Source organism: Daucus carota, chromosome 1 (assembly GCF_001625215.2).
Source record: "Daucus carota subsp. sativus chromosome 1, DH1 v3.0, whole genome shotgun sequence".
Lineage (NCBI taxonomy): Eukaryota > Viridiplantae > Streptophyta > Magnoliopsida > Apiales > Apiaceae > Daucus > Daucus carota.
Genome location: NC_030381.2, coordinates 49067454 through 49083126, shown reverse-complemented (window position 1 = coordinate 49083126; position 15673 = coordinate 49067454). Strand labels below are relative to the sequence as shown.

The following is a 15673-nucleotide window of genomic DNA, read 5'->3' as shown; positions in this document are numbered from 1 at the left end:
TTAGCCGGGCTCGTATATAGTTCGTAATTTATTATCTAAATTTTAACATCAATTTATTAGTATTTTATTATTAATGAATTGAAGTTTAATTAAATTATATTAACCAATTGATTATATTTTCTCACGAAATTTTAGTTTTTACAATTTTATTATCTATTTATAAATATTATTCTGTTATTAATATGTGATAATTTATTATTCAATTAATTTTAAATTAGATTTTTCATATTTCGTATATCTTCATGAAAAAAGATATTTGTCGTAACGAATTAGATTTAGAAATAGTTACGTAACGGTTTGTGTTTGTATTAAAATATAACAGTTATATGAAATTTCTTATTAAAAAGATATTCTAAATTGGATATTTATAATTTTATTTTTAACATTATTATAATCTTTTTTATAAAGTATTATATGACAATGTATTGCATGAGTGTTTTTGATATCTGCAATTATCAAACAATGTAAAAATAATAGAGCTCCACATGTCCTCCACATCTCGTAGATTTGTAGTTTTAGAGGATAGTATCAAACAAAAAATATAACTACAATTTTGTACTACAAATTATAACCATGGTTTATTACAGTATAGATAGTATAGAGTACTTAATTTGTCATTTGCTTTATATTTTTTTTGGATATTAGTGAAAACATAAATTTATTTTAATAATTCGTATGATACACAAAATTCTTTAAATATATTTATATTAATATATAATATAATACAATATAATATTAATTTGTTTATATTATGAATTTCCTTAATAATATTTATAAACAAAATATATTATTATATTTATTTTATTTGAATAAATATTATAATTTTATTACAGTATATTTATTAAAATTATATATATATATATATATATATATTAAAATAAATAATTAATAATACATGCATGCCACAAGTTAATTTAAGTAAATGAAATAAGCTCACATTCTAAAAAGTTAAATAAGATATTTAAGCAGATTGAGATATAAAATTCTTTATTAACTGGAAAATTTTGTACAATTTAACCCCCATAAAATGAAATAGAATCAAATAGGACAAATTCATGGGTTCATGCAAAATTAAATGATGGCAAAATAACAATCAATGCAAGTTCACCACTTGCCTAGTTAGTCTCCGTTTCTAATGGTGCTAGTGACCTCCAAAATTTCCAACAGATTTTATAATACTTCCTCCTAGTTAATTAATCGCCTAACCGACATAATTAAAGCACTAAATTGTTCAACTAGCTTATTCGAGTAGTCCTGATCACATGGCCTGAATAGAAGTACTCCAACCTCTATACTTATATGTAAATTTACTTGGGATTTGATACATGCACATGCAGAGTTGAGGAAACTTACTCTAATGTTCCTGCAAGTTTATTAACAAAAATGGAGACTTAGCAAGATTTATATTTCACAAGTATGGAGGCAGTGAAGAGAGGAAAGAGTGTGGGAATACTGTTTACAAGCTTCTTAATCTCACTTGGCATTATTAGTTTTCTCGCAGTTTATTTACCAAACAGTTTCACATCAAATCAGGGCTATCGATATATGGACCTGCAGATCCCTCTGGAGAGTGAAGAAGAGTGTGATATTTTTCAAGGAGAGTGGATTCGGACAGGCCAAAACGAGTCCTTGTACAGCAGTACAAGTTGTGCATGGATTCCGGAGTGGAAGAACTGTTTCATGCATGGAAGGAAAGACACTGAGTTTGTAAATTGGAGATGGAAACCTCATGCATGTGAACTGCCAAGGTTCATTGCCACCAAATTCTTTGAGATTGCGAGGAATAGAACAATGATGTTTATTGGCGATTCTGTTGCGCGTAACCAAATGGAGTCTCTTCTCTGCATCTTGTCAGAGGTAATCATCACTGGCCTGAGAGCTAAGCGCAATGACATTTAGAAATTTAGTGATCACTTTTTGGCAGAAGATAAATTTATCACATTCATTTTCTTACAGGAAGAAGTACCAACTGAAGTTGAAAAAGAAGATGATGAAGCTGGCAACTGGACACTCTATTTCAGCTCAAACAATTTCACCATCACTTTTATCAGATCCATATTCCTAGTGAAGAGTGAGGAGATAATGATAAATGGTTCTTCATCTGGTTCTTTTAACATTCATCTTGATAAGGTCGACGAAAAATGGGCTGAGAGACTTCCCAGCACAGACTACACAGTAATCTCTTCTGCTCATTGGTTTTTCAGAAAGAATTACCTATACGAGAAAGGGCATCTAATAGGATGTGTTCATTGTAGTGAACCAAATGTCACAAATTTGGGTCTTGGTTTTGCAATAGGAAAGGCCATCAGATCCGCGCTTGAGTTTATCCATAGTTGTGAAAACTGTCATAGCTTGATGACAATACTACGAACATTCTCTCCAACTCATTTTGAAAATGGAGCTTGGAACGGTGGAGGATACTGTAACAAAACAAGTCCAGTAAGTAATACAGAGATTGACTTTGGAGGTTTTGAATGGGAACTGAGAAATGCTCAGAAAGCAGAGATTGAAAAAGCTCAAAAGAAAGTCTCATATAGTAGTGCTGATAAAAAGTTCAGGGCTCTAGACGTCACAACGGCAATGCTTCTGCGGCCTGATGGACATCCGGGATCACACTGGGGCAATCAGTGGAATAAGGGTATAAATGATTGTCTACATTGGTGTTTGCCAGGTCCTATTGATGTTTGGAATGACTGGTTGATCGCACTGATGAAAATGGAAGCTAGAGCATCGCTTCACCTCTAATTTGCTTATTTCAATCTTCTGTAGACAGAAAGAAGCATTTGATTCTTTATTGTTTCTACTATTTTTGAAAACACAAATTAGTTATTTGTCTTCTATTCTCCAATTTGAAAAAATCTTTGAGGCCTTGCATTTTTGTATAAGTAGTAAATCATTCATTTTCAGAAATATATCTATATGAGTTCCCTTCAAATCTTTCTCAATATCATTTTATCTTCTTGTTCTGGTGTTTCTATAAGATCTAAAATATCCATCTTATACTTCAATGGGTTCAAGTAAGTCAAATTAAGAAAATATAACAGGCTCAATGGAAGGCTGCAGTTCTGCAACTGTTTTTATTACTTCGATATCCTGCAGTGCCTCCAATATGCTGAATTTTTTCTAATTTGACACTAACTATCAGTGAGTGTGGACGTAATTTCTTTTATGTCTTAAAATACATATCGGAAAGTCAAAGTTTCACTTATTTTGGGACGGAAGAGTGTACATGGTTTAGAAATACTCCTATATCTTTCATGGAAATGTGATTAGTGAACATGCGTATAGAATTTGAAACTAATGATGGCAGAGTATCAATCAAATCTGAATTTGACCACTTCACATCCCAGACAAGCTTCCGGAGTCTTCTAATCTCAATTCCATTTCAACTGGTGCGACGTGCAACAGTGCAAGTATACTCCATTATTTAATAAGTTGACACGGCTTGTTAAATCAGAGTAACAAGTCAATATAGTCACTACTAATCAAGTAATCGCCGGACCTAAACCCTAATTAAACCACTAAACTATTGGATTAACTGCTCACATGGCCTGCAAATGTGTTGATCCCCGTACTTGCTGCTCAGATGTACTCGAACGTTAGTAAAAATCCACATGCACATGCTCTGCTCCTTCACCAACACTAAGATTGCGTTCACTTTGATGGAATAAAATGAGGAGAAAATGAAATGAAAAATTGTAAAGAAGTACGAGAAAATAGTAACTAAATATGAGTAAGTCAAAATTTTTTATGATGCAGATTGTGGAGAAATATGATGTTGAGGTAGAATGACCCTTCTTTCTAAAACATGTGGGTTAGATTTCGTAGTTAAAACAATAGTGGAGACCTGTAAAAATGTAACATCACAAGTTCTGGACTCGATGGCAATGCTAAGAGCAAGTCCAACAGTGTCCTAGCAAATGCCCTATAAATATAATAAAAAATAGTGTCCTAGTAATTTAGGACATCTTTTTGATACATGAACTCCAACAACATGCCTTATAATTGTGTCTTATTATTAAACTAATAATTTGTTTGAATTAAAATTGGAGGGAAGTGAAAAAGTAGGAGGAGAGAGATGCATTGAAATGGTGGGAAGTTAATATTTTAATGACAAAATTGGTTTAGGACATGTTTAGAAGTGCCTCAAAAATGAGGCTTGTTGGATGTCCTAGTGGTTTAAGGCACCACTAGGACATTGTTGGAGCACACATTTCATCCAATTGCCTTATATTTTAACTTAGGACTTCAATTTAGGACATTGTTGGACTTGCTCTAATGCGGCCTGATGGACATCCAGAATTATACTGCCGGTAACCAGTGGACAAAGGGTATAAATGATTGTGTAGTTTGGTGCTTGCCAGGTCCTGTTGGTGTTTGGAATGACTGGTTGATTGCACTAATGAAAATGGAAGCTAGAGCATCACTTCAACTGTAATTTGCTTATTTCAATTTCCTCAAGCCATATAGAAGACTTTGATAATGTTTTTTGTTAGTATAACCTATTCAATGATGATTGTTTTAATATATTATTTAGAAAAGTAGGTACTTATATTCAACACCTCCTTTACAAGGGGCGACTTTGAAAAATGTAGATGGAGATTGAAGGCGAAATTGCGAAAGTGTGCAGGGAGGACTTTGAAATTTCTAAGCAAGATAGAAGTTACAAGTGATGAAAAATTGGAAAGGTGTGCGGAAATTTAGACAAGTGCTGTTCAAACTAGTGTACACTCAATACTACTTGGTATGAAACCAATCAAAATTTGTCACACTCATTTGCGGACCATTTTGAAAAAATCTCCTGGGTCTTGCATTTTTGTAGTGAAACCAATCATTCATTTTCAGAAATATGAGTTCCCTTAGAAACTTTCTAACAACCAATTTATCTTCCTCTTCAGTTATGTCTATGAAAGCTAAACAATCCATCTTATCCTTCAACTGGTTCAAGTAAACTCAAAAAAGAAAAAAAAGGACTTAATGGAAGGCAGCAGTTCTGTAAGTAATTTTTTTACTTTCTTGTGCTGCATGTTATTCTTTTTTCTTTCACTAAACTCTATATCAGCATTAGACAATTTAAGAGCCAACCAGACTCTTATAGATGGGAGCATAATTGTTTCAGATGGTGGTCATTTTGAGCTCGGTTTCATTAGTCCTGGAAGGTCCACAAATCGGTATGTTGGTATATGGTACAAGAAAACTATGAAAAAGGCAATTGTTTGGATTGCCAATAGAGAATCTCCTCTTAGTACCACATCTGGAATCTTGAAACTTGACAGCAAGGGAAGCCTTATTATTCTTAATGGTTCTGATGTAGTTTGGTCATCAAACTACTCGACATCTGTGAATAATCCTGTGGTGCAGCTGTTAGATTCTGGGAATCTTGTTATTAGAGATGAAAATGACAATGGCACTGAGAATTACTTGTGGCAGAGTTTTGATACACCTGGAAATACTCTTTTACCGGGTTATAAACTGGGGTGGAATTTGGAAACTGGGATTGAAAGGTACCTTAGTTCTTGGATAAGTGAGGATGATCCATCTCCAGGTGAATATACATATCATATCAATCGTAGTGGATTTCCACAGCTGATCCTGAGGAAAGGCTCTGCTTTAGATTTTCGTCCTGGGCCTTGGAATGGTGTTCATTTTTCTGGCACACCTAACTCGAAACCAGATCTAATTTATAAGTATGATTTTATTTCTAATAATAAGGAATTGTATTATCATTATGAAGTTGTTAACAGTTCAGTTGCTATGAGAAGGATATTGGATTCACTTGGTAATATTCAAACATGGACATGGACTGAAAAATCTGAAAGTTGGCAACTTTATTTTACTGCTCAGAGGGACGAATGTGATCGTTATGCATTGTGTGGAGCTTATGGCAGTTGTGACATAAACAGTTCACCTGCATGCGCGTGCTTGGATGGATTTGAACCAAAATCTGAAAAAGAATGGGAAACAGCCAATTGGTTAAGGGGGTGTGTAAGGAAAGTAAAACTGAGCTGCGCTGAAGGAGACGGATTTGTGAAGCATTCGGGGTTGATATTACCATATACTCAGCGTTCTTGGTTTGATAAGAATATGAGTCTTGATGACTGTAAGAGGGTATGCTTGAAGAATTGCTCGTGTACAGCTTATGCAAGTACAGATATCAGAGGTGGCGGAAGAGGATGCTTGTTATGGTTTAATGAGCTTATTGATATGAGAGAGCATAAAGAAGATGGGCAAGATCTTTACATTTGAATGGCTGCTTCAGATTTAGGTAAACTCAAATTGTCTTCATTTATTACTAGATTTAGTACTGCTATTGCAGAGTTGAAGCCATGGATTAACTAGCACATACGGTGGTCATACTGATTTCTAGTTTCCTTGTTATAAATAGTGTATTTACATTATATTTCCAGCTAAATCTGCAGTTAAAAAAGGGAGATCTAAAGTATGGTTCATAACCATCCCACTTATGATGATCATAACGACAATGCTTGGCTTATGCCTGTGGGTAATCAGTAAGAAAAACAAGAACACGAAAGGTATTCTATTGATCTAGCAAGTCCAATATCTTTCCCCGCAATTATGTTCTTAGTCTTACCATAAGCCTTCAAATGTAGAAACTGCAGGGATAGCAAGGCTGTATTCTAAAAATGAAGGGGATTATGTGAATGGTGATCAAGACTTAGAAATGCCTTTTTTTGACTTCAGAACCTTAGCTAAAGCCACCAATGGCTTTGCTACAAACTTTAAGCTAGGTGAAGGTGGCTTTGGGTCTGTTTATAAGGTAATTACCACACTACTGAGTGATCTTAGCTTGCAGAGCGTGGCTTAAGGCCACTCCTCATGTAAATAAATCATCAGAATGCATATGTGCAGTATTGTAAGAGTTCTTTGTGTCATTCATGGTTATTTGGTGTGCTATTGTCATTCATGGTCTGCAGTATATATATTCCATTCTACAACATGACAATGCCAAATTAATTACTTTAGGGGGTGCTTGATGATGGGAAAGAAATAGCTGTAAAGAGGTTGTCAAAGCATTCGAAGCAGGGCTTGCAAGAGTTTAAAAATGAAGTTTCATGCATTGCTCAACTTCAGCACCGAAACCTAGTGAAGCTTCTTGGCTGTTCTGTGCAGGAAGGAGAAAGAATGTTGGTGTACGAATACATGCCTAATAAAAGCTTAGACTCGTTCATTTTTGGTATATTTATCCTCTCCTTCGATCTTGTCAGATGGTCAACTATATGTTCATCAAATTTGTCTCTTTAAATAGTGTCCTAACTTGAGTGACCATATGAACAGATAAAAATTATAGCAAAGGACTTGACTGGCAGATGCGCTATAACATCATAAATGGCATTGCAAGGGGAGTTCTTTATCTTCATCAGGATTCTAGGCTCCGGGTCATTCATAGGGATCTCAAAGCCAGCAATATTCTCCTTGATCATAACATGAACTCAAAAATTTCAGACTTTGGCACCGCAAGAATATGCGGAGAAACTAAAACTGGATCAAACACAACCAGAGTAGTTGGAACATAGTAAGAAACTCTATTATTCTTTAAATGATGATGTTCACATTACCCAGTATTTGATACACTTTTGATATGTTCTTGCAGTGGTTACATGTCCCCGGAATATGCAATTAATGGCCTATTTTCGGTGAAATCTGATGTCTATAGCTTCGGGGTATTGCTGTTAGAAATAGTAAGCGGGGAGCTAATAAATAATTATTCTCATTCTCGTTACAATCTTAACCTTCTTGGACATGTAAGCGCCTTGCCCATAATATAACAAAGTTTATTGTTATACATAGCATGTTTTATAATTTTGTTATGAAAATTTGTTTAGGCATGGAGAACTTATACAGATGGCAAAATGTTGGATCTAGTAGATGAGGTTATTGCACAGTCAAGCCATGAACACAAGTCTGAAGTGTTTCGAGCCATCCAAATAGGGTTGTTATATATGTGTGCAACAAAATCCAGCAGATAGGCCAACAATGGCAACTGTGGTACTAATGCTAACTAGTGAAAATTCCCTTTCTCAGCCTAAAGAACCTGGATTTTTCTCCGAGACAAAACTGCATGAAGGAGCCTCTTCATCACCTTCATCGAACAATGTTAGTGTCACAACTATGGTTCCTAGATAACAGAATTATCAAGTGCTTCCAGTGATTTCTCGAGAGTCTTGGTGTGCAAAACCCCTGGGGTCTGAATTTGCTATGTGATAGTCGATGAGCCCAATGCAAAATCCAGCTTTGGTGTACGATTATTTTTGTATCATACAGGAGTTTGAACTCCAGCACTTCAATCATATACCTTCTTGGACATATTAGCGTCAAGTAGTACGTAATTAACAGGTGTATACTCTAAAAGCAGAGCAATTTCTGTTTTCCTGATTCCATAAGAGAAATTTATATGCAGGTTACATGGAGACAACTATTTTATTGGAGACATGGGAATATAAATATTGAATATGTTTTGTATAATAATATATATTTTGCAATGTTTAGCCCGCAGAACATATATAATCTCTGATGAAAAAAATGTCTATGACTACTGGGTGTCCAGAAGCTCACTTCCTCTTTTTCCCCAACTGTTTGGCAAATGATTCCATGCACTTAAAAAATGTGAAAGAAGTCCGGGAAAAAAGCTTGAGATCCTGGCTTTTTTCAAGACCCAGTTTAAGCTTATTTCAATTGCACCTTCCTACTCTTTACTTTCTACTGCCTTTGTTTATTTTTTTGTTCCTGTCTACTTCATGTTATCTACATCCAAAGTGAGAGGTGACCGAATATAAAGATTTTTTTATTTAAACTTTTTTCTTCAATTTGATGAAATACTCAAATATACTAATTTTATATATTAATATTTATATAAATTTTATGAAATACTCAAATATACTAAATTTTAATATTAATACTTATATAAATTTTTAAACACAATTATTAATATTTTCGTCAACTTTTCTCAATTTATTTCGTAAATATCAAATAACTATATTACAAAAATACGAAACTATACAAATTTATAAATTAAGTTATCTAAACACTTAAAAACTTATAAGTCACGGTATCCAAACACTTATGATAACTTATAAGTCCAAACCAACTTATCACTTATAATCAATTTCTTTACTTTAAGCAATAAGTCACTTCCTTTAAGCCCAGCCAAACGGCCCATTAGTCTATAAATTTTAATGGATTATATTTGATTTTGATTTTGTGCGGATTTTTGATAAAATGTCGCAGAGTCAATATAGATTTTTTAGGATTTAAGAACAATACTTCAAAATCATATTGATTTTGATGAGATTTCAAAAAATTTAAAGTACACCGAAAAATGTCACAAAATCCATCATTTATGAAATTTAAAAAATCCATCCTCATTTGAATATCATCAGATTTTAATGGATTTTAAACAATCTCAATTGAATACCATCAAATTTTAAAGTATAACTTAAAATCCTAATTGAATATCACCAGATTTTCTTTATATAACTTTTTGCTCATTACTATTATTTCTTATATTTAAAAAGTAACATTTACGTTGCGAGAAGTGTGAAAGCTCTTAAAATATTTTTCGAAAACATTCTTAAATAGCGATTGTCATTTCTGAAACACAAAATCTATTATTCATTTTGTACTTATAACTATAAATGGACCCTGGCATATATGTTAGAATATAAGATCCTGGAAATGACCATTCTCTAATACCTTGAGATTTTAGAGTAACTGGTTCCTTGACATGGTATCAGAGCCAGGTTGGCAGAGGACTCAGGTTGGGTTCGATCCCTACCACCCCCAATATTCTCACAATTTATCGTGGCACGAATGGCAAATTAATGCTCCAAAGATGAGCGTCCGTGATCCACTCTTCGACCCATAAATGGGCTCTCGAGTGAGGGGGAATGTTAGAATATAAGATCCTGGAAAGGATCATTCTCTAACACCTTGAGGTTTTAGAGTAACTGGTTCCTTGACAATATGGACAATCCTAATTAAAATATTTTACTTGTCCATTTCTGGGACCACGAACTTTCCTCTTGCATTGTTATCTTTAACATGTGTATTTTGTAAATATGAATTACACGAAAACGTGCTGATTCAATCCTTTCCAAAGAGATAATAAGACATTGTTGTACATCAATTATATACGAGAAGTAGTGTATTTCTCGAGTAATATTAATTTAAAATGAGGAATGATAAAGAAAGTCAAAACCAAATGTAATAATATTTTATTTAGCCCTCGAAAGCTACTAGCACTATGAATTTATATCAGGGGGACATCACATAAAATTACTACTTTTTAGCTCTGTGATTGAAAAGCAACAAATTGATAAATAAGATCTAGTTTTATTGAAGTCTTTTGGTAATAATCAATTACAAACGCAACGACCATTGATGCAATGATACACAGGAGTTGAGCAAGGGCCTTGACAATCACTGTCTGAAGTACAGGGCCACCAAACAACATGCCTAGCTTCACCTCCCATGATCATTATCCCTGTCAGTTTACAAATGTTAGTTGTAGCCGATAAGTATATAAAAATCAAAATACATGTATATATAATACTTGATATAATTATAAAGGACGGATTAAATTACCGAATGCAAAAATAAGGAGGATGAGGCAAAAAGTGGCTTGAACAGATGGTGCATTCATGTTTGCAAGATGTTTGTTGCTTCGAGATAAATTATATATGTATTCAATTGTGAGTTGATAAAATAGCTTAGCTCTGAATAACTTGTTTTATAGGTGAAAATGTCATATAATATTGTGATTATCTTTAAAGATTTGGAGATAAGATATTCAAATATTAAAATCATATCGTAGATAAGACGATTGTATTTAAACTTATCTCTTTTTTTTAGATGCACGTGTCACATATGACACATTAACAAAGATTATAATATCTTTTATGATATGGATATCCGAAACTAATTAATATTTTTATTAATAAGCAAAATTTAATTAATTCGAACTCGAAATTTTCTTCCGTGAATGGTACGAATATAATAATATAATGTAGTAAAATTTTGGTTGAATAAAATTGTACTGGAGTTCTTAATTAAATATTTTTAATATGATAGAGCAATTAGATGATATCAAGATTTTTTTTTTCTATTTTGATCTTCTTCTACATCGTACAATATGGGAGATAATTTGATGCTCGGTTTCAAGGGAACTGAGAATGGTAATCTAGTGTAACATCACAGCAATTCATTTTACCACAAAAATGTCAGGCCATCGAGGCGCACATGCACTGAGAAACGAGATCATGTCGAGGAGGAGATAACCTTGGGTTATACTTTGTCTTGTTTCATTTAGTTACCTATTATATATCCACATAATTTTTTTCTTGTTACACATTTGTTATATACATACACGATATTATATAATTATAATATGCTCCTTCCGTCCAACCGATAGTATACATCGCGTGACGGAGACGTGCCACATAATTTAATTCTTCATATAGTTGTGCAATTTATATTTAAGATTTTTCTTTTCTGTATAAAAATATAGCATTTGTATTTTTATACAACAAAAGAAAATTTTAAAAATAAATTATAGAATTATATTTTATAAGAGTCCTAAAATACGTGCCAAATAATAAAAAAAAACTTATACAATTGAATGAGACGGAGTGAGTATTCGTTATGCAATATTCAAAAAGTTTCTCTTTTTTAACTATGCTTTTTTGGATATTATAACACCAAATTATCCTTCAATATTTTCTTGTCTATTGTATAAGTTTTAAATAGATAACCTTTCTTTATATAAATTTTTGCTCATTACTATTATTTTAATTTATACACAGAAATAACTTCTGAGTTACGAGAAGTGTTAAAACTCTTAAAATATATATTTTTCGAAAATATATTGAAATATTGGATTTTTATTTGATCGAAAACAATATTATTAATTTTGTACTTAAAGATATAAGTGAAATCCTTACATGAACAATTCCAAATAAAATATGAAAAACGTTATGTACTTTAAAAGGTTCACACATTTTTTCTCCAAATTTAGTTGGCAATATATAATTGATTTCACCCACACTAATAATGATGGGATCTATGTATGCTAGACCAGATGATTTGGTACACGACACGAAAAGTTTGAGTTCGGTTTTCAATATTCAGTAATGAACACGATATAAATATTATTTTTAAAAATAAATATATATTCATGTGTATATATATATATATATACATATATATATATATATATATATATATATATATATATATATATATATATATATATATATGGGCTTATTCCACTACAAACCACACTCTCATACAAACCTAAAAACCACTATTTCCACTCCCATTTTTACTATGAGCACTCCAATCTTTTTATTTTTTATTTTTTTTTAATTTTCAGGGGGGGTCCACTGCTGACATCATCTGCCACGTCAGCACCTGCTGACGTGGCACTGCCACATCAGCTGCCACGTCAGCACTGGGTCAGCCCACTGCTGACGTGGCAGATGACGTGGCACTGCCACGTCAGCAGTGGGTGTGACCCAGTGCTGACGTGGCAGTGCCACGTCAGCAGTGGGGGACCCCCTGCGCTGACGTGGCGTGGTGACGTGGCGGGGTGGAAAGTGTAAGTTTGGGGAAGTTGATGGCAAAGCTAGGGGGGGTGATATTGTTAGTTTTTAAGAGTTTGGGGGATATTTGTTTAGTTTTGAAATTGGTTTTTAGGTTTTTATGATAAAGTTGGTTTGTATTCGAACAAACCCCTATATATATATATAGGGTCAGGTTCCAGATAGAACCGCTTAAACTTAGAACCTTAGAACCATATTTAATAATCATTAAATGAAAGTAATTTGAATGTGTGAAATTAATTAATGTATGAATGTGTTTTAATATAGTACATATTTAAATATACATGTCTCAATCAATGCACATTCTTAATTTATATTTGATCATTTTAACAATAAAAATACATTTAATATTTAATTCAAATATCTCCGTAGTGTGATTCAACAGAACTCCAAAATACGAAGAACTGGAGTGTGTTTGTTTTGATATTTTATTATTGCTTATATGTACTGCAACAGAATTTCATGTTTTTTAATATTATATGAGCTAGATATGTACTGCATCAGAATCTCGTGTTGTGTAATATTATATGAGCTAGATATGTACTACAGTAGAATCTCGTGTTTTGTAATATTATATGAGCTAGATATGTACTGCCGCAGAATCTCGTGTTTTGTAATATTATGTGAGCTATATATGTACTGCAGCAGAATCTCATTTTCTGTAATATTTACATGTACTGCAACTGAATATCGTATTTTGTAATATTATATTATTAAAATTGATTGAGAATCACATATATGTATTGCAGCAGAATCTCATTTTTTGTAATATTTACATGTACTGCAACAGAATATCGTATTTTGTAATATTATATTATTAAAACTGATTGAGAATCACATGTTGTAAGTTTGATTTGCATTTATAACAAAGTGCATATATATTAACTGATTATTATGATGATTAAGTAGTAGTTAATGATTATTATGATTTGTAGTAATGATTTACATATAAAGTCAGGTATCTTAAATAGCATTAAATTGTAATTTATATTTATATAGTAAGGCAGATCATGACCATTGAATTCAAATTCATCTGATGGATGTGTGTGGTCCTAAGTTCTAATTTTAATATTGGTTCTAATTTGAACCTCACCCTATATATATATATATATACAGGGTTACTCCAGTGAGAACTTCTTAAAATGAGAACCGTGAGAACTTCCTTAATTTATCATATTTTGACTAATCTAAACATCAAACTAGTGGGTACCCAATATAAAAAATGTATATAAAACTAGTCTCTCCCTAGCTAGTCAAAAAAAAAAATCAAAAAAAAAGTCCACTGCCACGTCATCAGTGATTTATTTTTATTTATTTATTTATTTTTCCGGCTAGCTAGGTGGAGACCTTAATGATATAATTTTTTGTGAAGGTGCCCCTGGCGGGGTCCTTCAAATGAATGAGATTTTGATAAATTAAAAAAGTTCTCACGGTTCTCATTTTAATAAAGTTCTTATTTGAGCAAGTGCCTATATATATATATCTATACATGTACAAATTTGTATCCAATTATATACAAATATACCGATTTAATATATATTTCACAATATAATACATAAAAAATGTATTTTGTAAATGTCCTTTCATTAAATTTTATTATTATATTTATATCAAATGTAAACGAAAAGTACACGACACGTTTCGAAACGAGTATGGATTTGAGATTAGGTACACGAATCCTGATTTATCAAAAAATCTCTGATAAGTCTTCCACAAATCCTAAATCGGTTAGTAAATCGATCAGTTATTATTACTAATTTCTGCCATCATGATATTTTGTTATTATGAATTAGATGACGAGGTGTCCATTTGAGGAATAGCGTATTCTTGAGTAGTATTATTACTAAATGAGGAATGATAAATAAATTCAAAAGCAAATGTGATATTTTTGAATTCGAAAGCTACTAGCAGTATAAATTTATATTAGGGAGACATCACATAAAATTATATTTGTAACTCTGTGGTCGAAAAACATCAAATAGATAAATAAAATTTTATTGAAGTCGTTTGCTAATAATCAATTGTTACTACAAACGCAACGGCTATTGATGCAATGATACACAGGAGTTGAGCAATGATATTGGCATTCACTGTCCGAAGTACAGGGCACCCAAACAACATTCCTAGCTTCACCTCCCATGATCATTATCCCTGTCAGAGATCCACCAAATTCATAGCAAATGTTAGTTGTATACGATAAATATATAAATAACCAAAATACATGTATATATATGTATATATAATACTTAATATAATTTATAAAGACATGAATCAAATTACCGAATGCAAAAATGAGAAGGATGAGGCAAAAAGTGGCTTGAACTGATGGTGCCTTCATGTTTGCGAGATGTTTGTTGCTTCGAGAAAAATTATATATTGTGAGTTGATGAAATTGCTTCAACTCTCAATAACTTATTTTATAGGTGAAAATGTCATTTATTGTGATTATCTACACTGTTCTGGATTCTATTTTCTATATTTTATGTAATTCAATAGAGACTTGGAGATAAGATATTCGGTTATAATTTTTATTAAATTTAGATCTTAGATAAGGTAATTGTCTCCAAATTTATCTCTTCAGTTAAATGACATGTCACATTAACAAAAACTATAATATCTTTTATTCATATGAATATCCAAAATCAATCACTATTAATAAGTAATACAATGTTTTATACAATGTCTTTTATTATATTAATAAGTAATACAATGTCTTTTATTATATGGATACCCAAAATCAATCAATATCTTCTATTAATAAGCAAAACTTTATTTCGATAGAGTTTAGGGTACCAAATACCAAAGTACCAAATTTTAGTCTTTTTAATTCTTTTTATGATATGGACATCCAAAATCAATCGATATCTTTTATTAATAAGCAAGACTCCGAAATTTATTTTTTATAATATCTTTTATGATATGGATATCCAAAATCAATCAATATCTTTTATTAATAAGCAAGACCCCATTTCGTGGAATATCAGAAGTATCAATTATCAAAGTACCATATTCCAAATTACTAAAATTTGATCTCTTAGAATATCTCCAACGGTTTT

At 32.1% G+C, this 15673-nt stretch overlaps 2 protein-coding genes and 1 pseudogene across 2 annotated transcripts; all 3 read left to right on the top strand.

Moving 5' to 3' along the window:
* Window positions 1-1327: 1327 nt before the first annotated feature.
* LOC108223909 (xyloglucan O-acetyltransferase 3) lies at window positions 1328-2924 on the top strand. The gene is made up of 2 exons (XM_017398382.2): window positions 1328-1857; window positions 1957-2924. Exons 1-2 carry the CDS (start codon window positions 1417-1419, stop codon window positions 2743-2745), a joined length of 1230 nt encoding a protein of 409 aa, XP_017253871.1. The 5' UTR covers window positions 1328-1416; the 3' UTR covers window positions 2746-2924.
* A 1399-nt stretch (window positions 2925-4323) lies between these two features.
* LOC135146749 (G-type lectin S-receptor-like serine/threonine-protein kinase At4g27290) lies at window positions 4324-8325 on the top strand (annotated as a pseudogene).
* On the top strand, window positions 4978-6246 carry LOC108223904 (G-type lectin S-receptor-like serine/threonine-protein kinase At4g27290). The gene has a single exon (XM_017398369.2). The coding sequence runs from the start codon at window positions 4978-4980 to the stop codon at window positions 6244-6246; it is 1269 nt and encodes a 422-aa protein (XP_017253858.2).
* Window positions 8326-15673: the final 7348 nt, after the last annotated feature.

Bases quoted from the DNA above. Each gene is read 5' to 3' on its own strand.
- LOC108223904 (XM_017398369.2), top strand. From the start codon at position 4,978: ATGGAAGGCAGCAGTTCTGTAAGTAATTTTTTTACTTTCTTGTGCTGC.
- LOC108223909 (XM_017398382.2), top strand. From the start codon at position 1,417: ATGGAGGCAGTGAAGAGAGGAAAGAGTGTGGGAATACTGTTTACAAGC. The intron at 1,858-1,956 runs GTAATCATCACT...ATTTTCTTACAG, and splicing joins TTCTCTGCATCTTGTCAGAG to GAAGAAGTACCAACTGAAGT.